This window comes from Microcaecilia unicolor, chromosome 9, assembly GCF_901765095.1.
Source record: "Microcaecilia unicolor chromosome 9, aMicUni1.1, whole genome shotgun sequence".
Taxonomy (NCBI): Eukaryota; Metazoa; Chordata; class Amphibia; order Gymnophiona; family Siphonopidae; genus Microcaecilia; species Microcaecilia unicolor.
The window spans coordinates 22846838-22873607 of record NC_044039.1 but is presented as its reverse complement, the minus strand read 5'-3'; the positions used below and the strand labels follow the sequence as shown (position 1 = coordinate 22873607).

General features: G+C 41.8%; 1 protein-coding gene across 1 annotated transcript in view; it reads left to right on the top strand.

The window, feature by feature from the left end:
• Positions 1–14731, top strand: part of FGD6 (FYVE, RhoGEF and PH domain containing 6) — a 170444-nt gene extending 155713 nt beyond the window's left edge. The window contains exons 18-21 of the mRNA XM_030214964.1: positions 192–319; positions 3515–3643; positions 11628–11776; positions 12602–14731. Coding sequence (XP_030070824.1) covers positions 192–319; positions 3515–3643; positions 11628–11776; positions 12602–12638 — 443 coding nt within the window. The 3' untranslated portion in view covers positions 12639–14731. The remainder of the gene's footprint in view (positions 1–191; positions 320–3514; positions 3644–11627; positions 11777–12601) is intronic.
• Positions 14732–26770: the final 12039 nt, after the last annotated feature.

The following is a 26770-nucleotide window of genomic DNA, read 5'->3' as shown; positions in this document are numbered from 1 at the left end:
TTTGTTAGAAGTGGCGGTGTTTAAAACTTTTTATTAAACATAAATATGTGTAAAAGAACATAATTCTGTTGACCCTTTGTTATAGGAAATAAAGACTTCTGCATTTTTTTATTGTATGGGTTTTTCTGTATCCCTGCCATTCTCCTAGCACTTCACCTTCTAAAACCAACTGGTTCCTTTCTGCATTATAGATAGCCAGTTTCTTTCTAAGGCTGCCTCACCAGCAGGCCATAAATCTCCATCCAGCGCATTGTCTACAGTTTTGCACAGCATTCCATCAGGAAGAAAGCAGAAAAAAATTCCTGCCGCTCTTAAAGAAGTAAGTCGTGGTTTTCTTTTACAGATATTTTCAGATGTCACATTAAGGGAGAATAATGTTATAGCAGCGCTCATAAATGCATCTGTCATCCTTAAATAACACGTACATGATGTGCGTTTTGTAAAATCACCCAAAAGTTTCCAGGTGTAACTTCTCAGGCTTAGTTTGTGCAGATAAGCATATGCTCAGTAACATACGTGCATATGTCACAACTGCAGGCCAGCCTCTGCCTCTCATGAGGGGGTGAGGTAAAAATAAGTAACCCTCCCCCTTTTCTCAGACACCGCATTGAATTTCAATGAGAAAATTTGCATAGATATTGAGTGATCGTACTGTTAAACAACATTTAATTATCTTAAGCTATGCTGATGTTACTGACATGTTAGCATTACCACCTAGCGATTTTTGCACGTTAAAAACATTCAAGCTAAAACACAGTAAAAAATTATTTATTTATTTTCTGCATTTATATCCCACATTTTCCCACCTCTTTGCAGGCTCAATGTGGCTTACAAATACCGTATTGGCGATCGCCATTTCCGGAATGAGAAATACAGAGTAAAATTCCAGTTAGGGTATAGAAAATATACAATAAAATTAGAAGAAAATAGATAATTCATTTTAGGTAATTTGAGATCAAGGATAGTGAAAAGCATTCAATAATAACAGTGTGATAGGGTAACCAAATAAAAATAGTTCAATGTTAACTAATTCTGGTACAGTTTTGATGTCATGTTTTTTTTAAGTCGGATTCTTTTGATAAGTCTCTTTAAACAGTTTAGTCTTTTAATAGTTTCCGGAAGGCTACCAAATCGTGTGTTGTTTTTATGGCATTCGGCAGTGCATTCCAAAGTTGCGTGCAGATGTAGAAGAAGCTAGATGCATACAGTGGTGGAAATAAGTATTTGATCCCTTGCTGATTTTGTAAGTTTGCCCACTGACAAAGACATGAGCAGCCCATAATTGAAGGGTAGGTTATTGGTAACAGTGAGAGATAGCACATCACAAATTAAATCCGGAAAATCACATTGTGGAAAGTATATGAATTTATTTGCATTCTGCAGAGGGAAATAAGTATTTGATCCCCCACCAACCAGTAAGAGATCTGGCCCCTACAGACCAGGTAGATGCTCCAAATCAACTCGTTACCTGCATGACAGACAGCTGTCGGCAATGGTCACCTGTATGAAAGACACCTGTCCACAGACTCAGTGAATCAGTCAGACTCTAACCTCTACAAAATGGCCAAGAGCAAGGAGCTGTCTAAGGATGTCAGGGACAAGATCATACACCTGCACAAGGCTGGAATGGGCTACAAAACCATCAGTAAGACGCTGGGCGAGAAGGAGACAACTGTTGGTGCCATAGTAAGAAAATGGAAGAAGTACAAAATGACTGTCAATCGACAAAGATCTGGGGCTCCACGCAAAATCTCACCTCGTGGGGTATCCTTGATCATGAGGAAGGTTAGAAATCAGCCTACAACTACAAGGGGGGAACTTGTCAATGATCTCAAGGCAGCTGGGACCACTGTCACCACGAAAACCATTGGTAACACATTACGACATAACGGATTGCAATCCTGCAGTGCCCGCAAGGTCCCCCTGCTCCGGAAGGCACATGTGACGGCCCGTCTGAAGTTTGCCAGTGAACACCTGGATGATGCCGAGAGTGATTGGGAGAAGGTGCTGTGGTCAGATGAGACAAAAATTGAGCTCTTTGGCATGAACTCAACTCGCCGTGTTTGGAGGAAGAGAAATGCTGCCTATGACCCAAAGAACACCGTCCCCACTGTCAAGCATGGAGGTGGAAATGTTATGTTTTGGGGGTGTTTCTCTGCTAAGGGCACAGGACTACTTCACCGCATCAATGGGAGAATGGATGGGGCCATGTACCGTACAATTCTGAGTGACAACCTCCTTCCCTCTGCCAGGGCCTTAAAAATGGGTCGTGGCTGGGTCTTCCAGCATGACAATGACCCAAAACATACAGCCAAGGCAACAAAGGAGTGGCTCAGGAAGAAGCACATTAGGGTCATGGAGTGGCCTAGCCAGTCACCAGACCTTAATCCCATTGAAAACTTATGGAGGGAGCTGAAGCTGCGAGTTGCCAAGCGACAGCCCAGAACTCTTAATGATTTAGAGATGATCTGCAAAGAGGAGTGGACCAAAATTCCTCCTGACATGTGTGCAAACCTCATCATCAACTACAGAAGACGTCTGACCGCTGTGCTTGCCAACAAGGGTTTTGCCACCAAGTATTAGGTCTTGTTTGCCAGAGGGATTAAATACTTATTTCCCTCTGCAGAATGCAAATAAATTCATATACTTTCCACAATGTGATTTTCCGGATTTAATTTGTGATGTGCTATCTCTCACTGTTACCAATAACCTACCCTTCAATTATGGGCTGCTCATGTCTTTGTCAGTGGGCAAACTTACAAAATCAGCAAGAGATCAAATACTTATTTCCACCACTGTATATTGATTTATATTTAAGTCCCCTACAATTGGGATAATGGAGGTTCAAGAATGTACGTGATGAACATTTTGTATTCCTTGCTGGTAGATCTATGTCATTCAAATGATAACAATGTGTCAGAATTTCGCAGTCACTGTGAACTCTCAAAGTGCCCAGCCTCAGCTTTTAACACAGGACTTCAATCGCTTTGGGAAGTTCTTAACAGCCTTGTCGATCGGCCCCTGTGACAGACTGTCCTGGCTCATCATCAGCGTTTCCTTTAATTCGGTGATTGTTTGCGGGTTTGGGCAGAGCTTTTGATAGGCCTGCAACATTGCTCCCAAGACAACAGTCTATGTCACTGTGATGTCATTAACAGTAAGATGGTACCCCGTACCTACTGCTTGGCGCTAACTGGGTGGTAATCGGCTGTGTACGTTTTCTGACGATTACTGCCCGGTTAACGCGTGAGACCTTACCACCAAGTCAATGGGTGGTGGTAAGGTCGCAGGTCCAAAATGGACGCACACCAGTTTTTATTTTACCACACATCCATTTTCGGCCAGAAAAAAAGAGGCCTTTTTTTTGCAGGCATGCTGAAAAATGGACCTGTGGGCCCCAATACACGTGCCTATACCGGCGCAGGCCATTTTTCATCGCGCCTTAGTAAAAGGGCCCCGTAAAGACCTGGTTTTTGTTTCGCTTTATCTCAAGAGCTTTGGTTCTCTCTTGCAGGTCTCTGCTAGTGCAGAAGACTCATCAATGAGCGGCTACCTATACAGAAGCAAGGGCAATAAGAAGCAGTGGAAACATCTCTGGTTTGTGATCAAAAACAAGGTGTTATATACGTATGCCGCAAGTGAGGTGAGAGGCTGAAAGAGAACGGGATGTACTGTTTTAGTTGTGATTAAATGTGGTTGATTGATTTTTACAATGTGAGTAACTGGTGGCGTGGTATACATCCATTTTCATTTCTTACATCGTCCATGGGTGTAGAAGAAATATGTTGAAAAGAAATTGAAGCAATGGTGATTTTTTTTTTTCTACACTCCCAGAATACATATGGATGTGCCAGCCGTGAACAATGGGCAGGGTCCAGTTGTAGAAGAAAAGGTGGTCAAGAAACCATCACACGTTTTTCTTCTGCAACTGGACCCTGCCATTGTTCACGGCTGATAAGAAAAAAGTGTGATGGTTTCTTGACCACCTGTTGCTGCTAGGTGTGAGTGGGATGATGAGCTACTGGAAGTGTTTGGCTGTTAATACCTAGATCCAGGGCCGCTAAGAGACTGAACCGGGCCCGGGGTAGAGCCGTCGTCCCCGTCACTGCTGCGCCCCCCCCCCCCCCCCCACACACACACACACAATCCATTTACCTTCGCTGGCGGGGATCCCAAGGCCCGCCAGCTGAAAACGTGTTCCTCCAGCGCTGCTCTTCCACCGATTGCCTTTTCATCTTAGACGCGCAGCCGGGCAGAAGAGCAGCACTGGAGATGCTCCTCCACAGGTCCTCCCCAGCCTCCAAGGGGGACATAGCTGCGGCGCCAGAGTTTTCTCTCTCCTGCTCCTGTCGGGACGCAATCACTCAGTCCCATCAGGAGCAGGAGCAGGAGAGAGAGAGACCCCGGCGCCGCCGCCCCCCCCCCCCCCCCCCGGAAGCCCGGGTCCGGGGAATTGTTTTCCCTCCTGTCCCCCCCCCTCTCGGCGGCTACGCCTAGATCATTGGCATCTTAGAGGAACTGTACACATAAGCTCAGACTATATTGTGAAATATGACTCTTAGAGATCATTTAGCAGGCCTCAGGAGTTAGTGCATGTATTATTTAGGATGTTCTAAATTAAGAACCCTGTTTAGTAGGCCACGCTAATCAAATGTAAGGATCCTTTTCGGACTTACATAGTGTAACATAGTAAATGACGGCAGATAAAGACCCGAACAGTCCATCCAGTCTGCCCAACAATCACACCTCCTCTATAAGAACTGGTCATTCTTACATTACATTCCGCAAAATTTCTTATGCAACTCAAATACCTTTTACCACTCAGTGTGGTACAGTGGATGTACAGACTTTTCGTATGTTTAGTTGTGGAATTTTTATGCCCCCTGGGACCCTGAAGCAATGTTGGCCCGGGGGCATTCCTGCACGTTCAGACTTCCACCAGACACTTTTTGAGAGCTACTCTTTGGTTCTAAGATAAGTTAGCAGATTTTGCATTTTGAATGTAGCTACTTTTTCTATTGGAAGGTTTTTGCCCAGAAACGCCAAAAGATCGGCCCGCAAATTCCTCAATTTGAACTTCCCCAGCTGTAAAGGAATGAAATACAAGCAGGCCTATGCTACTACCTTTGCGTACAAAAGCACACAGTTTTGGAACGCATTACCCATGGCCTTGAAAACCATGGACAATCTAACTAGCTTTCGCAAAGCTTTGAAGACGCATCTTTTCAGTGAAGCCTACAAGAAACATCCTTAATGAAATAAACCATTCCTTAAACCACCCAAGTACATGAAAAAAAAATACCTCTCACACGATCTTACCTAACACCTGTCATCTAAATAAACCCTCTTTACCTTCAGCTTACTACCGACTATTTCAAACCATGTAACGATTATATCATTACAACACTCTGTAAGCCACATTGAGCCTGCAAAAAGGTGGGATAATGTGGGGTACAAATGCAATAAATAATAATAATTATTATTATGAAGTAAGGTCTGTTTTTTGACTGCTTTAGCTCTTTAAAAATTGTGTGTTTTGAGCTACTTTGAGGCTTTTCCTTCCCATTTCTTTTGTTACCTTACAATATAAGAGCACAAGTTTCACCTTCTGTGGATTACTTTTTGTTTTTAATAATGAGAATAGCCAGGCATACCCAAGAATTTACAAATAATAAAATAACATGCCAGTTATCTAGATCCTCTGTTATGTATCAGATTTGTTAAATTTTTTTTAAATTTTTTTATTTGTACCCCGCGCTTTCCCATTCCATGTAGAAGTCGGCCCTTGCAGATCACCAATGTGGCCGCGCAGGCTTCTGCTTCTGTGAGTCTGACGTCCTGCACATAGTAGCAACATTCCATGTAGAATCTCCAATAGTAGCAACAGAATCTCAATAGTAGCAACATTCCATGTAGAATCTCCAATAGTAGCAACATTCCATGTAGAATCTCCATATAGCAACATTCCATGTAGAATCTTCAATAGTATCTATTTTATTTTTGTTACATTTGTACCCCGCGCTTTCCCACTCATGGCAGGCTCAATGCGGCTTACTACTACTACTACTACTTAACATTTCTAGAGCGCTACTAGGGTTACGCAGCGCTGTACAATTTAACAAAGAGAGACCGTCCCTGCTCAAAGAGCTTACAATCTAATAGACAAGTGAACGGTCGGTCCGATAGGGGCAGTCAAATTGGGGCAGTCTGGATTCACTGAACGGTAAGGGTTAGGTGCCGAACGCAGCATTGAAGAGGTGGGCTTTAAGCAAAGACTTGAAGACGGGCAGGGAGGGGGCTTGGCGTAAGGGTTCAGGAAGGTTGTTCCAAGCATAGGGTGAGGCGAGGCAGAATGAGCGGAGCCTGGAGTTGGCGGTGGTGGAGAAGGGTACTGAGAGGAGGGATTTATCCTGTGAACGGAGGTTACGGGCAGGAACGTAAGGGGAGATGAGGGTAGAGAGGTAGTGAGGGGCAGCAGACTGAGTGCATATTGTATACAGGTACTTATTTGTACCTGGGGCAATGGAGGGTTAAGTGACTTGCCCAGATCACAAGGAGCTGCCTGAGTCTGCAGTGGGAATCGATCGAACCCAGTTCCCCAGGACCAAAGTTCACCACTCTAGCCACTAGGCCACTCCTCCACTCTATTGGAGCTTGTCCATATGTTGTTAAGAAAAACATCGTACACAGGTTGAAAGCAGCCCTAGCTTCTATTGGCAGCCATAGTAATTGGGACAAGTAGGGAGTGTTTCAATCTGACATTTTTACAGAGTATAATAAACTGCTGTATTTTACAAAGTCTGAAGTTTATTGCATAATTTTTCTGACAACACATAATGCATTGTAGTAATTTAGCTGACATATTAATGATTGAACAATGTCTACATTTTTCAAAGAAAAAAAAATGTCGTTAGTCATCTAAGATTGCGAAGGATTCCAAATGGATTTCTTAATAATGTGGTGCACTTGAGCCTCTAATGAGAGTGTATTACTGTCTCCAGAAGGCTGTTATGTGAAGGGAAGGACTTTCTTCTTTCTTCAGGCTCATATGGGATTGGGTGGAGAGGATTAAATCAATTTCAGGGCCTACATTCTCCTTGCACACCGTTAGTCTTTTTTTTTTTTTTCATATTTTTATTAAGGTTTTACAAGTATAACACAAAACAACTAAAAAGAAACAGTAACAATAATCCATGGCAAAGTTAATAACAAAAATAAAAAAGGCAGAACAACATACCATGACAATACCCATAGCAAATCAGCAATTATACAATTATGACAAAATGAATCCAAACGAGCCCAGGTCTTCAAGACAGATTGAACACAACGGTGCTTATGGGCTAGTATAGTTTCATATTTCCTAATCACACACACGTTACTCCACCATTCATTATAATTGAGATGTACATTATTTTTCCAGTTTAAAACAATTAAATGTAAAGCAACCGCTAACAAAATATTAAACAATTTCTTATCGGATTCTAAAAGAGAGAGGTTAGGAGAAGAGGCCCTTAAAAGCACAATATCGTAAGAGATCACGGTTAATGCAGGCAACTGAAAAATAAGGCGCAACTTAGCCCAAATGAGTCGCCAGTATGCTCTTGCGTTCTTACAGTAAAAAACCATATGGGAAAGGGATCCATCTGATTCTTGACAGGACCAGCATTTGTAATCAAGACTTTTAGTGATCCTGGCCACTCTAGCAGGTGTCCAATAAGCCCTGTGAAAAAGAAAATAGGAGGATTGGGAAATTGCTGCTGATTTAGTTGGACTCATCGAATGGACCCAAAAAGTGTACCAGTCAAAATCAGACGCATCAAGACTGAGATCCCTTTCCCAAGACAGCCGTAATGGAGCAACAGCATCAACACACGAATCCTGAAGTTTTTTATAAAGGACAGATGCTTTTTTCTTACCATCTGCAATACTGAGACAGAGGGCAACAAAATCTGAAGGAGTAGTGAGCAGAGAATTAGAGACCTGAAAGGTCGAGAGAAAGGTAGAGATATCCTTCCATATGGGAGAGGCCAGCAAAGAAACACCATATAGTGCAGCCAAAGCATCCGGTGACAACAACGTACCTGCAATATAAAGGTGAGATAACAGCCATATACCTTTACAAGACCATTCACTGTTAGTCTTAATTTTTCTTCATTGGGCTGAATGAAGTCTTTGTTTTTATTCAATCACAATAAAACATAGTTAACATAGTAGATGACGGCAGAAAAAGACCTGTATGGTCCATCCAGTCTGCCCAACAAGACAACTCATATGTGCTACTTTTTGTGTATACCTTACCTTGATTTGTACCTGTCCTCTTCAGCGCACAGACCGTATAAGTCTGCCCAGCACTATCCCCGCCTCCCAACCACCAGCCCCACCTCCCACCACCGGCTCTGGCACAGACCGTATAAGTCTGCCCAGCACTAGCCCCGCCTCCCACCACTGGCTCTGGCACAGACCGTATAAGTCTGCCCAGCACTATCCCCGCCTCCCAACCACCAGCCCCGCTCCCACCACCGGCTCTGGCACAGACCGTATATGTCTGCCCAGCACTATCCTTGCCTGATGGTGGTATAAAGCATGCATGCAGCAGAGTGTCTCCAGTCATACAACTATTTGTAATCTATTTGTAGATGGTTCTTCCTTATACTTCACGGCACAAGGTTGGTGCATAAGAACTATGCAGGCCGGATACTGTTTTTCTACTTTGTGGCCTAGTTTATTAATATTTGATCATTATGGGGTCCTTTTAGTAAGGTGTGCTGAAAAATGGCCTGCAGTAGTGTAGACGCATGTTTTGGGCGCGCGCAGAATTATTTTTCAGCGCACCTACAAAAAAAATGCCTTTTTAAAATTTTTTTGCTGAAAATAGACATGCGGCAAAATGAAAATTGCCACGCTTCCATTTTGGGTCTGAGACCTTACCGCCAGCCATTGACCTATCGGTAAGGTCTCACGCGGTAACCAGGTGGTAATGGTCTACGTGCGTCAAATGGCGCGTGTCATAAAATAAAAAAATATTTTTCGGACGCACATAGCGGATGCACGCCAAAATTGAAATTACTTCCAGGGCCACTCGGTAACTCCAATTTGGCGCGCATTGGGCACGCATAGACGCCTATGCAGCTTAGTAAAAGGGGCCCCCCTGTTAGATAAATGAGATATACATAGTCAGTTCTACTTATACCTGCCATTGTTAGGGCTAATAGTTACACATACTCAGTGCGGTGTTTTTCTAGCAAAAAAGGTGCCGGTACTCAAATACTAGACCACCCTAGGATTTGAGGGATTCATCTCACAAATAACCAGACCCACTGCAACCACTCAGAGAATCTATGACAAGACAGAATTGGTGTGTAGAGCCTGAGCTCTTTCATTAAAACGTGGGGTCCATGGGTCAATTTTAGCAGACATGCAAAAGGTGCCGGTACTCAGTACCCCCTCAAAAAAAGCCCTGCACATACTGGAAAAAAACAAAACCAGGCCCCCATCTCTCTCTTTTTTTTTTTTTAATTGATTACTAGGTTTACAACAGATGTAGAAATGGTTATAATGAGCAGTTGTTGCTCCTAGAAATAAATGACAATTTAACATGCCCCTCCCTCTGGAAGACAAGCATTACCTTCATCGTGGGGCCCTTTTACTAAGGCGTGTAGGCACCTACGCGCGTACAACTCCGTCAAATTAGAACTATTGCCCAGGTACCGTGTGCCCTGGGCGGTAATTCTGATTTTACGCGTGTCCGATACGCACGGCAGAAAATATTTATTTTTCTACCGCGCGACGCTAACTGGGTGGTAATCAGCAGTGTATGCGCGCTGACGATTACCGCCTAGTTAACACGTGAGACCTTACTGCTAAGTGAATGGCTGGCGGTAAGGTCTCAGGCCCAAAATGAACGCACGACAATTTTAATTTTGCCACATGTCCATTTTTGGCCCCCCCAAAAAAGGCCTTTTTTGCAGGCGCGCTGCAAAACGGACCTGTGCACGCCCAATACATTCGCCTACACCAGCGCAGGCCATTTTTTGCGAACCTTAGTAAAAGGGCCCCTGAGAGAGCTTCCAGTGGTTTGTACTTCCCTGTTCCATGTATCAGAGTTTAAGTGCATTGTCGTATGTAGCACATTACCATGATCCATTTTTCAGCTGCTGTTTGCTCGGCAGAAATAGATTCTGCCTTCAGGCATCTATTCAGCTTTACTTATGTCTCTCTCACATTTGGCTTATTTTTTTCCCCCCAGTCTTCATTGGGTTTTATTTGTTTCACGCCAAATGTGAGATTATCATGCTTCATCAACCCCTTGAAACATTTACAGTAAGCAACATCATAATACAAACCTGTCTATTAAATTAGGCAGGCAAAGTTAGCAGAGAAATAGAGGAGTCCTGAGGGAAATGCAAGGCAGCTGGATGTAGCAGAAAAACGGAGCTGGTGCAAACTAGTCCTACTATAACCAGCAGGGCTGTGGAGTTGGTACACCAAACCAGTGGCGTAGCCACAGATGGGCCAGGACCCACCCATTTAGGGCTCAGGCCCACCCAACAGTAGCACACGTTTAGCAGTTGGTGGGGATCCCAAGCTTGGCCAGCTGAAGACTTCCCTCTGATCGTAAAGAAAATGCTACTCTCCGTGATACTGGCTCCTGCGCATGCTCAGTTTTCAGCGCATGCCTGCTGCAGACTGACAAGGTGGAAAGAAGCGTTTTCCTGCCAGCTGATATATATATTTTTTTGGTGGTGGTGGTTGGGGGAGAACACTTGGTGCCCACCCACTTCTTGCCTAAGCTCAACCAAAATCTGTTGTCTGCACCAAACCTTCGACTCGGATGCCTCTATTGTTATACTATCTGACCCCAACTACTATGTATGGAAATCTAAGAGAAATTTTAATTACAGAAACCATAGGCTATTTCTTTATGTATAAAAGTAGAACTAATAGACCACCAAATATATTTATTTGAAATTTGAACAAAGAATCTGAACAAAAAAAAGATGCTAATGAAAATATGCAATACACTGTTCTAAGGGGCCCTTTTACTAAGCTGCGTGGGTGCCTACATGCATCAGTTTGGAACTACCGCCCGGCTACCTTGTGGCCCGGGCGGTAATTTTCATTTTGAACACGTGTCCAGTAGGCGCGCCAGAAATTGTCCGGCGAGTGATGCTAACCGGGCAATAATCAGCATTATATGCGAGCTGACGATTACCACCTAGTTAATGTGCGAGAGCTTACCGCAAAGTCAACGGATGGTGGTAAGGTCTCAGGCCCAAAAAGGACGCGCGTCAAATTTTCATTTCGCTGCACATCCATTTTCGGCCCCCAAAAAAGAGGCCTTTGTTTTTTTTTTTTGCAGGTTCACTGAAAAATGAACCTGCGTGCGTCCATTACACACATGTACACCAGCACTGGCCACTTTCAGGGCACCTTAGTAAAAGGACCCCAAAGGTTTTTTTTTAAATTTTGAAGCTGGAGTCAGTACATTTTTACAGACTGACGCCATCCAAAATTGCTTCTAACTCCACAACTCTTAACGCCACAGCCCTGATAACCAGACTGTTCTGCACACCAAGTAGCTCCTGGAACTCTGTTTGGTAAAGCACAGCTGTTTTGTTCTTAACTAGGATGTGGCCGCTTTGGAGAGCCAGCCGTTGTTGGGATTTACCGTCATCGAAGTGAAGGAGGAGAGCTCGGAATCCAGAGTGTTCCAGCTATTGCATAAAAACACTTTATTTTATCTATTCAAAGCAGAAGATCCACATACAGCCCAAAAGTAAGTAGAAAAGATTAACATAACCAAGCAGGGCCTATCTTGAATTCTATGGTGGAACTTGGTTTGCAGTTTTCTTGCCAGGGGTAGGATCTAGAGCTCTGCTTAGGAAAACGGTTGTTTTCGAGGTATCATGTCCAGGGAACTGATGTGCATCTAGATGACATTTCCTGCCAGTTTAAAACCCTATGTAGGGTAAAGTTTTGCCCAATTCCTGCAGCATTAATGAATTAGATAAACCCACCTTTTTCAGATAACTTGAAATTTTATCACTGGCTGTCTTGGGCTTTATTGATTTACACAATCAGCATTGGTGTCCAAAAAGAGAGGATTATATAATCTGATCCCAGATTACAGTTCATTTTATCTTTTTTTCAATAATTGTTTTAAATGTATATATTTAATCCTTTATTAATGATTATTACACTCATTTGTGTTACAAATAATAAACGTTTATAATTAGTTTAAGATGGTTGAGGAAAACAAGAAGTTATGGGGAAATTATGTTAAGGAGCAGCAATCTATTCACTATAGTGCATGGGGAATTCTGCTTCAATCGCGTTATAAATCAGTGAAGCTCCAATGCATAAATACCTGCTGTCTACTGAGGGCTTCTATTTTTTTCTTATATATATACACATTTATATTGATAGTGTACTTATAGAGAAATTTCATAGCACCCTGTTGGGGTTTTGCAATGTGTCTGGAATTTTTCAGAGTTATTGGGAATATTGTGATGAATTCTCTCTGTCCCGTACTTTTTCTTGTGGGGTTTACATTGGTCATGCATCCTAGAACTAAAGTAATGAAATCTTTCCTTTCCCCTAGGTGGCTTGAAGCTTTCCAAGAAGGAACAATTCTATAGCACATGGCGTGTTCGTCCTCATCCAAGAAGCAATAGGTCGCACCCAGCCCACAATGAACCTGCCACACTTTTGATACACAGACTAAACGGGTGGTTTTACTGTTTGGGATTTTTAGGCTTTAAGGAAATATGTGCATACATTGTGTATTGTTTGTCTTTGATACAAGATGTCTACATGTTATTTATTATATATATCAGTGTTTACTTCCTGTCTGGAATATTTTTTAGGATTCACACTGAAGTCCAGAGCACTCTGGGGTTTTCCAGTGGTTTTATTTGAAACATTTACATCGAGGTCCAAACTTGTATATTTTAGCGTGAAAAACTGTCTGCAGGTTTTCACAGACAGTGAAATTGTAACAAGGCCTGAAGTTATTATGCAGTTGTCTCTCCATTTCATTATGTAACATCTAAAATGCTAGTTTAGTGATAAAGGTGCTAATACTCTATTTATCCTGTTTGGTAACCAACCAATTAAAATGAAAAATGCAATCCAGGACTAACTATGCACAGCCCTGTGGAAGGTCCCAAGTCTTCTGCTTGATAGGTCAGCTGGGGCTGAGGATGCTGCGAAGACAGTGTTCACTGCCCCAGGTGGGGAGGTAAAGATGTTAAATCAGTTACTCAAAGATCACACACGAGGGCCAGCATTTCAGAAGGAGCCCCCAGCTGCATGATCAGACGGGTATATTGGGGGGGGGGGGGGGGGTGGGGGGGAAGGAAGGAGATATAAAATAGGAGAAAGGTGTTTGGGTAATTGAGAATAGAGGCCTGTAGTGTCCGATCCTTTCCCTGGTTGTGATTGAACTGGAAGGAGCAAAGAGCAGAAGGAAACTTTTGGCTCAAAACCAAACTAAATGCTCCTGACATCCAAAGCCACCTGCATGCTATGGTTTTGAATTTTTAACACAGGCTAAATAATAGTGACAAGCACAAATGTGTTTGCACGTAGCTGCAAACAGAATCTGCAAGAAAATATCTGATGTACAAACAGTTTAACCTTAAGTTACATGACTTGACAGTATTGTAAACATGTAAAAACGTACATGCCATAGCGTTAGCATGTTTGTCTGCAGCGTCTCCTACATTCACCCAAATGTTGATGTCATCAGTGTACAGCACTTCAATTTCCCAATTGTTTTTACACGTTTTTCTTGGCCTTCCACTTTTTCTGCTCCTTTGGATGTCCAGCTCAATTTAAACCAGCCTGTATTAAAGGTACAGTACCAGGAACCTTTGTTCAGAACTATCAAAGATTTTAACCCCCTCATCCCCCAGATATAAAAGAAACGTGGACTGTAGCCCCCTCTGGGAACTCCACACGTGTGTATTCTCAGTCTGGACACTAGATGTTGCTAGTATGCAAAAGCCAGAGCTGCCTCCCCCTACCTCACTGTCCTCAATGGCTGTGAACAATGTGCTTTGCAACATCAGTAGCCAGGTCTAGCGACTGAGCCTCTGTCCCCCCTGTGTTAGCACACGCCTCTGCCACTGAGCCTACCTGAAATTTTTTCAAGTAATTTAACCGCTGTACAGGGTTGCTGAGACAGAAATAACTCTGAACTGGAATTGTCACATAAGAAAAAATTATGCTTCGTAAAATGTTTAGTATTCTCTGATTTTTCTACTGTTTCACCAGAAGTGTAACTCGACACCTGAAAATTCACCAGTGGTTTTTATTACCTAAAATGCACAAAATCGTTAGCCCTCATCACCTGGTATCTTTGTATACAAAATCTGATGGATTTATTTTATTAAAGAATGTTTTTTTTGACTGTCTTGTAAATACCTGTACAGAGAATTGACTAGGCATTATGAGTGTATGTAGCGTGAGAGCAGGGAATTGTCAAATATCTTGTATGCTAGCTCTATAAAGCTCTCTGAATAAAGATGTATTTAAATTATAAAAATACGATGTGTAGAACACAAAGTGTTACCCATTAAATATTTTAAATATTAAAATGGCTCTGTCTGTTGTAAAGCAGGTAGTCAAACCATGGCACTGGCATAGCAAAATCTCATTTAAATAACAAACTGCAGATTGAATGAGTGAGTAGGAAGGGAGAAGTTAAAGAGGGGCTATTGTTGACTGCTTTTTATAAAATCAGAACGCATGCCGTTTTAGCACAGGGTCTCAGTGCATAAAATGAGACCGTGCGTCCCAAGAGAAGCATTCTGCAGATTGGTTCAATCATTGGTATTATGCCAGCTAGACCACCGCAATGCTATCTATGCTGAGTGTAGAGAACAAATTATCAAAAAACTCCACACCACACAAAACACGGCAGCTATACTCATATTTGACAAAATGAAATATGAAACCGCCAGTCCCCTACGAGAAAAACTACATTGGCTTCCATTAAGAGCGCGCACTGCTTTCAAGGTTTGCACCATGGTTCATAGGATTATACACGGTGAAGCTCCGGGGTATATGTCAGACCTTTTTGACCTACCAACCAGGAACTCTTAACAGCTCATCTCGTACGTTCCTGAATCTCCACTATCCCAACTGTAAGGGATTGAAATATAAATTAGCATACGTATCTAGCTTCTCCTATGTATGCACGCAAATGTGGAATGAATTACCAAAATCCATAAAAATAACCCACAACTTAGTGAATTTCCGTAAATTATTGAAAACCTATTTATTTAAGAAAGCATACAATAATTCATCCTAAATGCCAATTAACAATTGTACCTATGCAAATGTATTCATCAAGCCTTAATTGCTAAAGTATCTTGAGTTGTAGTTTTAATATTCCTAATTGTTCAAGTTAATCTTTCACGAATGAAGTTAACCTAATACCTTTCAATTCTTATTATAAGACAAACTTTCCTTCCTGTAACCAAATTCACTCTGTATTCTCTACCTTAACTATGTATTTCTCTTCTCCGGAACTGGTATTCACCATTTACGGATCTATGTAAGCCACATTGAGCCTGCAAATAGGTGGGAAAATGTGGGATACAAATGTTAAAAAATAAATAAATAAAGTAGCATGAATTGTGGTAAAATACCCACACAGTCTACTATTAACTACTACTAATAGCATTTATATAGCGCTACCAGACGCACGCAGCGCTGAACATTTGACATAGACAGTCCCTGCTCAAAGAGCTTACAATCTAGGTAAAACAGACAAGACATTACCCAGGTTAGCAGTAAAATAACCCATCTTGTTAGTAACTAAGGGGCCCTTTTTCTAAGGTGTGGCGAAAAATGGCCTGCACTGGTGTAGGCAAGTGTATTGGACGCGCGTAGGTCCAGTTTTCAGCGCGTCTGCAAAAAAGGCCCCCTTTTTTTGTGTGGATGAAAATGGACGTGCGGCAAAATTAAAATGAGCGCGCGTCCATTTTGGGCCTGAGATCTTACCGCCACTCATTGACTTAGCGGTAAGGTCTTGTGTTAACAGAGCGGTAATCGTCAGTGCGCATACATTGCCGATTACTGCCTAGTTTGTGCCACACAAGATGCGGTGTCGTCAGGGGTTTAACTTGGTAATGGTTTCAACCCTATAAACAGCTGCATCTACAAAGTGAACCGCCAACAGGTATCAGGAGCAATGGCGCTCTCCTCTCCAAGTGCCACAGTGACGCATTTTGTAAAACGCAGCGACTGCGTCGGCTTTGACGCCAGCTTGAACTGCAGATTGACTCAATAAGAAAAATAAGAAGAGTGCTGTCAGGTTGTATGAAAAAAAGGATCAGTTTGATCAATTGGACACCTGTCCCAGTTACCTAATACAATCTGCCCCCCACCGCTTCATAACAGAGAGTGGAGGAGTGGTTAGGGTGGTGGAGGTGGACTTTGGTCCTGAGGAACTGAGTTTGATTCCCACTTCAGGCACAGGCAGCTCCTTTTGACTCTGGGCAAGTCACTTAACCCTCCATTGCCCCATGTAAGCTGCATTGAGCCTGCCATGAGTGGGAAAGCGCAGAGTACAAATGTAACAAAAATAAAGTAGACACTATTGGAGATTCTACATGGAATGTTGCTACTATTGAGATTCTGTTGCTACTATTGGAGATTCTACATGGAATGTTGCTATCCCCCTAGCAACATTCCATGTAGAAGGCTGCGCAGGCTTCTGGTTCTGTGAGTCTGATGTCCTGTGCAGGACGTCAGACTCACAGAAGCAGAAGCCTGCACGGCCACATTGGTGATCTGCAAGGGCCGACTTCTACAAGGAATGTTGCTAGTGGAGGAGTGGCCTAGTGGTTAGGGTGGTGGACTTTGGTCCTGAGGAACTGAGTTTGATTCCCACTTCAGGCACAGGCAGCTCCTTGTGACTCTGGGCAAGTCACTTAACCCTCCATTGCCCCATGTAAGCCGCATTGAGCCTGCCACGAGTGGGAAAGCGCACGGGGTACAAATGTAACTAAAAAAAAAAAAAAAATCTCACATCCCACTTAAACTTCATACTTCAGCAGGGCATTTTCCCCTAAAGAAAAAGGCAACATCCTGCTCACCCCAATACCAAAAGACACCAAGAAAAAAAAACAAACGACATCACCAACTTCCACCCAGTAGCATGTATCCCATATTAGTAGTCAAACTAATGGAAGGCCTGGTGACCAAACAACTTAATGACTACATAAACAAATTCACCATACTACATGAGTCACAATCAGGATTTCGACCCCAACACAGCACCGAAACAGCACTACTTACTCTCAACTAAATTCAAGAAAGAGATAGCAACAGGCAAAAGCATTCTCCTCCTCCAATTTGACATGTCCCGTGCGTTCGACATGGTTAACCATAACATACTGCTAACACTCCTAGACTACTTCGGAATCGGTGGTAACACTCTCAATTGGATCAAGGGTGTTCTAACCACCAGAACATATCAAGTGAAATCAAGCACAAACATATCACCCTGGAAACCAGATTGCGGAGTACCGCAAGGATCACCACTATCACCAATCCTTTTCAACCTCATGATGGCCCCACTAGCCAAGGCCTTAAACCCATTTATGTACAACGATGATGTTACATTATACATTCTCTACAAGCATGATCTGGCAGAAATCACCAATGAAATCAAGCTCAGCTTAAACATCATGAACTCATGGGCAAATGCAGTCCAACTCAATACAGAAAAAACACACTGCCTCATCATCTCATCCCAATACAATACATACAAACCTACAAACATTAACAACCCAGGATACACCCTCCCTATCTCAGACAGTCAGAAAATTCTCGGAGTAACAATCGACCAATACCTCTCACTAGAGACCCAAGCGAAATCCACCATAAAGAAAATGTTTTTCTCAATGTGGAAACTCAAACGCGTGAAACCATTCTTCCCAAGGGAAATATTTCGCAACCTGATACAGTCAATGGTACAAAGCCATGCAGACTACTGCAATAGAATCTATGCAGGATGCAAAGAACAAATCATAAAGAAACCAGACCACCCAAAACACAGCAGCTAGACTTTTATATTAGGAAAAACGCGTTTTGACAACGCCAAACCACTACGAGAAAAACTGCACTGGCTTCCAATTAAAGAACCTATCGCTTTCAAAATCTGCACGACAGTTCATAAAATCATCTACGGCGAGGCACCGGGATACATGACAGACCTCATCGACCTGCCAACCAGGAATATTATAAAATCAGCATGATCATACCTAAACCTCCATTACCCAAGCAGCAAAGGACTCAAATACAAATCCACTTATGCATCCAGCTTTTCATACTTAAGTGCACAACTATGTAACGCACTACCAAAAGTAGTAAAAACTACGTTCGACCACCTAAATTTCCGGAAAGCACTAAGAACAGATCTGTTCAGAAAAGCATAGCATACCCCACCGACCCAACATAAAACACCTGGATACCTGCGACATAACGAAACCAAAGACCGTAATGGACATATCCCAACTCTTCCTCTCTAATGTTCCCCCCAATTGTATTTACCATACATGTACCTCATTTTACCACAATATCACCTTGTAATTGTGCATACCTTGTATTTGTTCATACCGGAATTGGCTAATGCCGTTTACGGTACTATGTAAGCCACATTGAGCCTACAAATAGGTGTGAAAATGTGGGATACAAATGTACCAAATAAAATAAATAAATTAAAAATAAATATAGCATAAGCCCCTTGATATTGAAGACAGTTGGTCATTCATGGAATGCCCCCAATGAAGGATGCATTTATTATAAGGCACTATTGGTACATAAGTAATGCCACACTGGGAAAAGACCAAGGGTCCATCGAGCCCAGCATCCTGTCCACGACAGCGGCCAATCCAGGCCAAGGGCACCTGGCAAGCTTCCCAAACGTACAAACATTCTATACATGTTATTCCTGGAATTGTGGATTTTTCCCAAGTCCATTTAGTAGCGGTTTATGGACTTGTTCTTTAGGAAACCGTCCAACCCCTTTTTAAACTCTGCTAAGCTAACCACCTTCACCACGTTCTCCGGCAACGAATTCCAGAGTTTAATTACGCGTTGGGTGAAAAAAAATTTTCTCCGATTTGTTTTAAATTTACTACACTGTAGTTTCATCGCATGCCCCTAGTCCTAGTATTTTTGGAAAGCGTGAACAGACGCTTCACATCCACCTGTTCCACTCCACACATTATTTTATATACCTCTATCATGTCTCCCCTCAGCCGTCGCTTCTCCAAGCTGAAAAGCCCTAGCCTCCTTAGTCTTTCTTCATAGAGAAGTCGTCCCATCCTCGCTATCATTTTAGTCGCCCTTCGCTGCACCTTTTCCAATTCTACTATATCTTTCTTGAGATGCGGCGACCAGAATTGAACACAATACTCAAGGTGCGGTCGCACCATGGAGCGATACAATGGCATTATAACATCCTCACAGCTGTTTTCCATACCTTTCCTAATAATACCCAACATTCTATTCGCTTTCCTAGCCGCAGCAGCACACTGAGCAGAAGGTTTCAGCGTATTATCGACGACGACACCCAGATCCCTTTCTTGGTCCGTAACTCTAACGTGGAACCTTGCATGACGTAGCTATAATTCGGGTTCTTTTTTCACACATGCATCACCTTGCACTTGCTTACATTAAACGTCATCTGCCATTTAGCCGCCCAGTCTCGTAAGGTCCTTCTGTAATTTTTCACAATCCTGTCGCGAGTTAACGACTTTGTGTCATCAGCAAATGTAATTACCTCGCTAGTTACTCCCATCTCTAAATCATTTATATTAAAAAGCAGCGGTCCTAGCACAGACCCCTGAGGAACCCCACTAACTACCCTTCTTCATTGTGAATACTGCCCATTTAACCCCACTCTCTGGTTCCTATTCTTCAACCAGTTTTTAATCCACAATAGGACATTTCCTCCTATCCCATGACCATCCAATTTCCTCTGTAGCCTTTCATGAGGTACCTTGTCAAACGCCTTTTGAAAATCCAGATACACGATATCAACTGGCTCCCCTTTGTCCACATGTTTGTGGACAAAGGGTCTGTGGGCTACATCTAATGGAGAACACATATGATGTAATAAGCGATGTAACAGGCTTTAATGTTGTTAAAAATATGAGATAATAGAATAAAGTTTTATAAGAAAGGAGCGTAGTCAGCATAGGTATATATTTCCTTCAGAAGATATGAGGGTAATTGTATTTCAGTTTTAGTAGTGTGAATGTGGTTGAATGTGTATGAGTGCAGTTCATATTAGCAGCATAGAGAAGCTGATTAGATCTGAAATATGAAGAATTGTTTCTATAAAGATGATTTTCAATAAAGTTGACAAAGCAATAACGCAATACTTGTAAGGGAGGTATTGAATTTGTAACTAGAGTGGAATTGTGACAAGAAGGGAAGGAGTAATGAATATGACGACATTCACTATGCTGATTCAGTGGGAAATGAGAATGATTTGATAATAATAATTTATAGTTGGAATACTGTTAAACCCAAAGGTCTTAATAGGGAAATTGGGGGGGGGGGGGTGGAGAGTGGGCACATTACCACACTCTACCCGATTAGTGCAGGAGTCCTCACTGCTGTTGGAATGTATTGTATTTTACATGCATTGCCTGTCACCTATTCTCTGTGATTACTCTGTGACCTCTGATGTGAATTACTTAGAGAGGTCACTCAGCTATGCAACTTCCTGTGGGGGTTAGACACAGCACATGCAGCACATGGAGCACATGGAGCTCATGATCTCTCCTAACCTGAGAGGATCTATGGTGGTGTGAGCATCCATTACCATCTAAGCACATGGAAGGAGCTGATAATACAAATGTATAGTAATATGTATATATAAGCCTGTCTGATTATAATCTAACTGCAAACTGTGAGTAAACAGATGTTTTGTTACTTCAACTTTAAAGTGACTCAGCAGTGAATTATTCAGGGGTGAATGAGAGAGAGATGAAGAAAGAAATTAACATTTCTAAAGCTGAAGCTGTGTGTACTAAAATCTGCTAATTATTTACTACAAATAATCCAACAAAAGGGTTATGGGCCCAGGGCTCAGGAATTGAAAAAGAAGAGAAATATTACCAGGCAGAAAAAAAGGCCACATTTTTCTCTTAAGTTTTAAAGGAAAGATTCAGTCTGTCTCTCTCTCCCCCCACACAGCAGACAGAAGGCTAAGAAAATGGCTGAGGGAGGAAATTCACCATTGTTCTATTCTCTCAAGGTGCCTAGATTAACTGAGTTTAATTATCAGCAGTGGGAACTAAGATTCATATGTCTCCTTCGAGCAAAAAGATTAAATATATGCTTAGACCAAGACAGAACAGCTGAAAATATGGCTGAATGGGACAATGCAAACTATTATGTGAAGTGCATGCTTTTGGAAGCTCTCTCAGAGAAACAAGCCATATTAGTGGAGGGAAAAGATACACCAAAGGACATTTTATATAAACTGAGAACTATGTATGCAACTACATATGCAAAGCAGCAACCAATTTGGCTGGCAGAGTTGAATGAAACCAAATTAAGGGATAAAAGTAAATGTAATGATCACATTATGCATCTTATGTCTTCATTTCAAAAGTTAGAACTTTCTGGAATTCCCATGTGTGATGCATTGAAAAGAGCATTTCTTTTTACCTCACTATCAAAGAAGTTTGATGTTTTTAGGTCTGTAAATGAGGCCATTGAAGGGCAATCTTTTGAACAGGCAACATCAAAACTAAGGCAGGAATGCATAATAAATGATTCTGAGGAGATGTGTTCTCAAAGTCAGTCAGAGAGAAATGAAACAAATTTCTTGGCAAAGAACAGAGGAAGGCGGAGCTATGGAAAAACTCCACCCAAGGGCAAGCTGATTTGCTACTCATGTGGAAAGGAGGGACATGTATCTAAATGGTGTAAGGAAACACAAAACACTCCCTCTAGCTCACCTAAGCCAATGGAACTAAAGAATTTTCAAACCAGGAAATGTATGAAGGACAAAGATAAACACAAGGGCTTTCTAATGGCAGAAAAAATCTTTGACTATGGTAAATAATAATTCAAATGAAAGTACTTGGATTTTGGATTCAGGGAGCACATGCCATTTAACCAATTGTAAGAATTTCTTTCAGGAAATGTGTCCAGAGGAAGGTATTCTTAAAACTGCAAACGCAGGGACTGCTAAGATCCAAGCAAAAGGTATTGGATTCTTAAAATGCAAAGTGTCTAATGAAGTTAAAGAGATTCCTGTAAGTGATGTCTTGTATATTCCCCAAGCAGTTTGCAATATGCTTAGTGTATCTACATTAGATAAGAAGGGATTTGTGATTCATTTTGAAAACAGTAAGTGCACAATCTCTAAAAATGATGAAGTGTATGCTGAAGCTTTTATGCATAATGATGTTTATAAGCTGAACATTTCAGGTGAAGCCTCACATATGGCGCAAGTAAGGAAGAATGATGGTAAATGTAGTCTGGAAATCTGGCACCGCCGCCTGGGACATCGTGATTCTAAGGTGATCCAGGATCTTTACAGTAAGCAACTGGCCACCGGCATTCAGATAAGTGCAGATGCTGGTAAAATGGAGAAATGCATAGACTGTGTCACTCAAAAGGGTGTGAGACCCTCATTTCCTGCATACACAGGAAATAGGAGTAATAAAGTGCTGGACTTAATACACAGTGACTTATGTGGACCGTTTAATATCCCATCATTGGGAAATAACAGATTTGTGCTAATATTCTTGGATGATTTCTCTAGATATTGTGTGGCCTATTTGCTGAAAGAGAAAAGTCAAGTCACAGACATGCTGAAGAAATACGTAGCCATGGTGAGCAACAAATTTGAAAGAAAACCAAAGGTTCTTCAGACCGACAATGGTGGTGAGTTCACTTCACAAAGCATGCGCACATTTCTAGAACAAGAAGGCATTCAACATATCACAACAGTAGCTTATACACCAGAACAAAATTCTGTTGCAGAGAGAAAATTTAGGTCACTTGTGGAAATGACCAGATGTATGCTGTCAGATAGCAATCTCCCTAAAAGACTATGGGGGGAAGCCATTCTCACAGCAGTGTACCTACAAAACAGAATGCCAACTAAAGGCGCTGAGCGCACACCACATGAGACATGGCATGGTAGGAAGCCAAACCTGTCACACATAAGAACATTTGGAAGTACAGCATATGCTCATGTACCAAAGCAAAGAAGGCATAAGCTGGATTCCACAACAGAAAGGGGCATTTTAGTTGGCTATGCTCCAGGACACAAGGATATAGAATTTTGAATCTGAAAACTGGCATTGTTGGCATAAGACATGTTACATATTTTGATGAAAACAAAAGGGTTGATAAAGGCTGGATTATCCCAGATGAGCCTTATCATCCAGAATATGAAACTAGAACCATAATAGATATGCCAGTGTATATAAATGCCATACCAAGGCAGATGTCTGAAAGCAACTCACCTGTATCTAACGAGGAACAGGCAGAGGAAGCAGACACAGAAAGGATCATTGAAGAAGACAGTACAGTTGGAGAAGGGGAATCAATTGGAGAAGGACTCTCAGATATAGAGGATGCGGAAAGGTCAGACCAACCTGTTGTCAGACGCTCATCCAGGGAAAACAAAGGTGTTCCACCCCCAAGACTGTCTTACCTAACAAAGTCAGCAGAAGCTCAAGAGCCCTTAACATGGGATGATATTGAGAAAATGCCAGCAGAAGAAGCTGCTGAATGGCATAAAGCTGCACAAGAAGAAATTGATGCATTGGATAAAAATAATACTTGGATTCTTACAAAATTACCTCCTGGCAAGAAAGCTATAGGATGCAAATGGGTATTCAAGTTAAAAAGGAATGCACAAGGAAAAGTGGAAAGGTATAAAGCCAGATTAGTGGCAAAGGGATATCTTCAAAAATATGGAGAAGATTTTGATGAAGTGTTTGCACCTGTAGTGAAACACACGACAATAAGAACACTTCTGAGCATTGCAGTCTCAAAAGGCATGCAAGTCAACCACATTGATGTGAAAACAGCGTTTCTTCACGGAGATATAACTGAAGACTTGTACATGGAACAGCCAACAGGTTTCATAAATACAAAACAAAGACAGCTAGTGTGTAAATTAAACAAAGGTCTTTGTGGATTAAGCAAAGTGCAGAATGTTGGAATGAAAAATTGCATGAAATATTGACAAATTTAGGATTTAAGCAAGGTGAAGCAGATAAATGCTTGTACACTAGGTGCACAAATGGACAATATGCATACATTTTAGCTTTTGTTGATGATCTGCTCATTGCAAGCGAAAGTGAGCAAGAGTACAAGGACATTGTAAAGTGTTTAAAACCAGAATGTTGAGATAAAAGAACTTGGTAATGTGTCATACTATCTTGGTATAGAAATTGAGAAACAAAATGATGGTTCTTATCTTCTAAGCCAGAAGCAGAAAATAAATGAGCTTATTGAAAGTTTAGGTATGCAAGATGCCCAAGTTGTAAGCACTCCCATGATCACTGATTTTCTGAAGGATGAAACAGTAAGAGAACCTTTACCAGATAACATCCGTATAGATCAGCCATAGGTAAGCTTTATATCTAGCTACCACATACAGGGCTGATATAGCAAATGCAGTAGGAATTTTGAGCAGAAGGGTCAGCTCACCTACCAAATCAGATTGGACTGCAGTTAAAAGGATGGTAAGGTATTTAAAGGGTACCATTGATTGTAAATTAAAGATTTCAGCCAATAGTAATCCAAAACTAATATGTTACTGTGATTCAGATTGGGCAGGGGATCATTCTGATTATAAATCCACAAGTGGATATGTGTTTATGTATGGAAATGTACAAATTTCATGGGCCAGTCATAAACAAAGTATTGTGAGTTTGTCTTCTACAGAAGCTGAATACGTGGCTGTATCGGAAGCGTGCAGAGAACTGATGTGGATTGAAAAACTTTTGCTGGATTTTGGAATAGCTGAAAAGAGACCAATCCAGATAATGGAAGATAATCAGAGCTGCATCCGACTGTCACAGAATGACAAGGTTCAGTCACGCACCAAGCACATCGCAACGAAATACCACAACGTGCGAGAGTTGGAGAAAGAAGGGGTCATCAGTCTACACTATTGTCACACCAGTGAGATGACAGCTGACATCATGACCAAACCGTTACCCAGAGAACATTTTGTGAATCTGCGTATAAAGCTTGGACTTTGTATGAATAAATAATTGCATGACAGTTATGCATGAGAAGGGGTTTGTTGGAATGTATTGTATTTTACATGCATTGCCTGTCACCTATTATTTCTCTGTGATTACTCTGTGACCTCTGATGTGAATTACTTAGAGAGGTCACACAGCTATGCAACTTCCTGTGGGGGTTAGACACAGCACATGCAGCACATGGAGCTCATGATCTCTCCTAACCTGAGAGGATCTATGGTGGTGTGAGCATCCATTACCATCTAAGCACATGGAAGGAGCTGATAATACAAATGTATAGTAATATGTATATATAAGCCTGTCTGATTATAATCTAACTGCAAACTGTGAGTAAACAGATGTTTTGTTACTTCAACTTTAAAGTGACTCAGCAGTGAATTATTCAGGGGTGAATGAGAGAGAGATGAAGAAAGAAATTAACATTTCTAAAGCTGAAGCTGTGTGTACTAAAATCTGCTAATTATTTACTACAAATAATCCAACAACTGCTACCTAATAGGAGAAATTAGCGAGTAACCATTAAAAAAAAAAAAAAAAAACCCTGCTGCAGACATGTTTCAGCCACACTAAGCGTGTGGCAAACCTATGCACTACTCACAGCACCAGCCACTTTCTAGCATGACTTAGTAAAAAGACCCCTAAAATACACATATCCACCCCAATGCAGACCATTTAGAAGTACTGTACAAATGTTAGTGTGGGTGCAAGTACATGTACCAACAAGATTTTATAAAATACTTCTATAGAACATGCTTCAAACACAGATAATGTTTTAAGAAATTATCTTCAGTTCAAAGTGGTTATAAGGGGACATCTCATTTCAAAATCACCATAGTACTACGGGACACAGAATGGTTTTGCATTTACTGATTCAAAGGCGGTAAATATGGGGGGGGGGGGGGGGTCATTTAATAAAGCTTAGCTGAGTTACCTGCAGCAGGGCCCATAGGAATTACATGGGCCCTACTGCAGATAACTCCAGCTAAGCTTTAGTATAAGACCCCAAGGGTAGGGTCCACGCATGTGCGTGAAAAACTCAAGTACAGGAGTCTTGGAAACACTTTGCAGGTTCGTGATGCTCATTACTGGACACGCGCAAGAAGTGGCCTAGTGGTTACAGCACCGGTCTTGCAATCCAGAGCTGGCCGGTTCAAATCCCACTGCTGCTCCTTGTGATCTTGGGCAAGTCACTTAACCCTCCATTGGCTCAGGTACAAACAGATTGTGAGCCCTCCTTGGGGACAGAGAAATATCCAGTGTACCTGAATGTAACTGACCTTGAGCTACTACTGAAAAAGGTGTGAGCAAAATCTAAATAAATAAGATTCTGGAATCTTAAAGAGTGACAAGATTCCATGCAGAATCACAAAGAGTAGCAACATTCCATGTAGAACCCCAAAGAATAGCAAGATTCTGGAGTGGAGGAGTGGCCTAATGGTTAGAGCACAGGTCTTGCAATCCAGAGGTGGCCGGTTCAAATCCCACTGCTGCTCCTT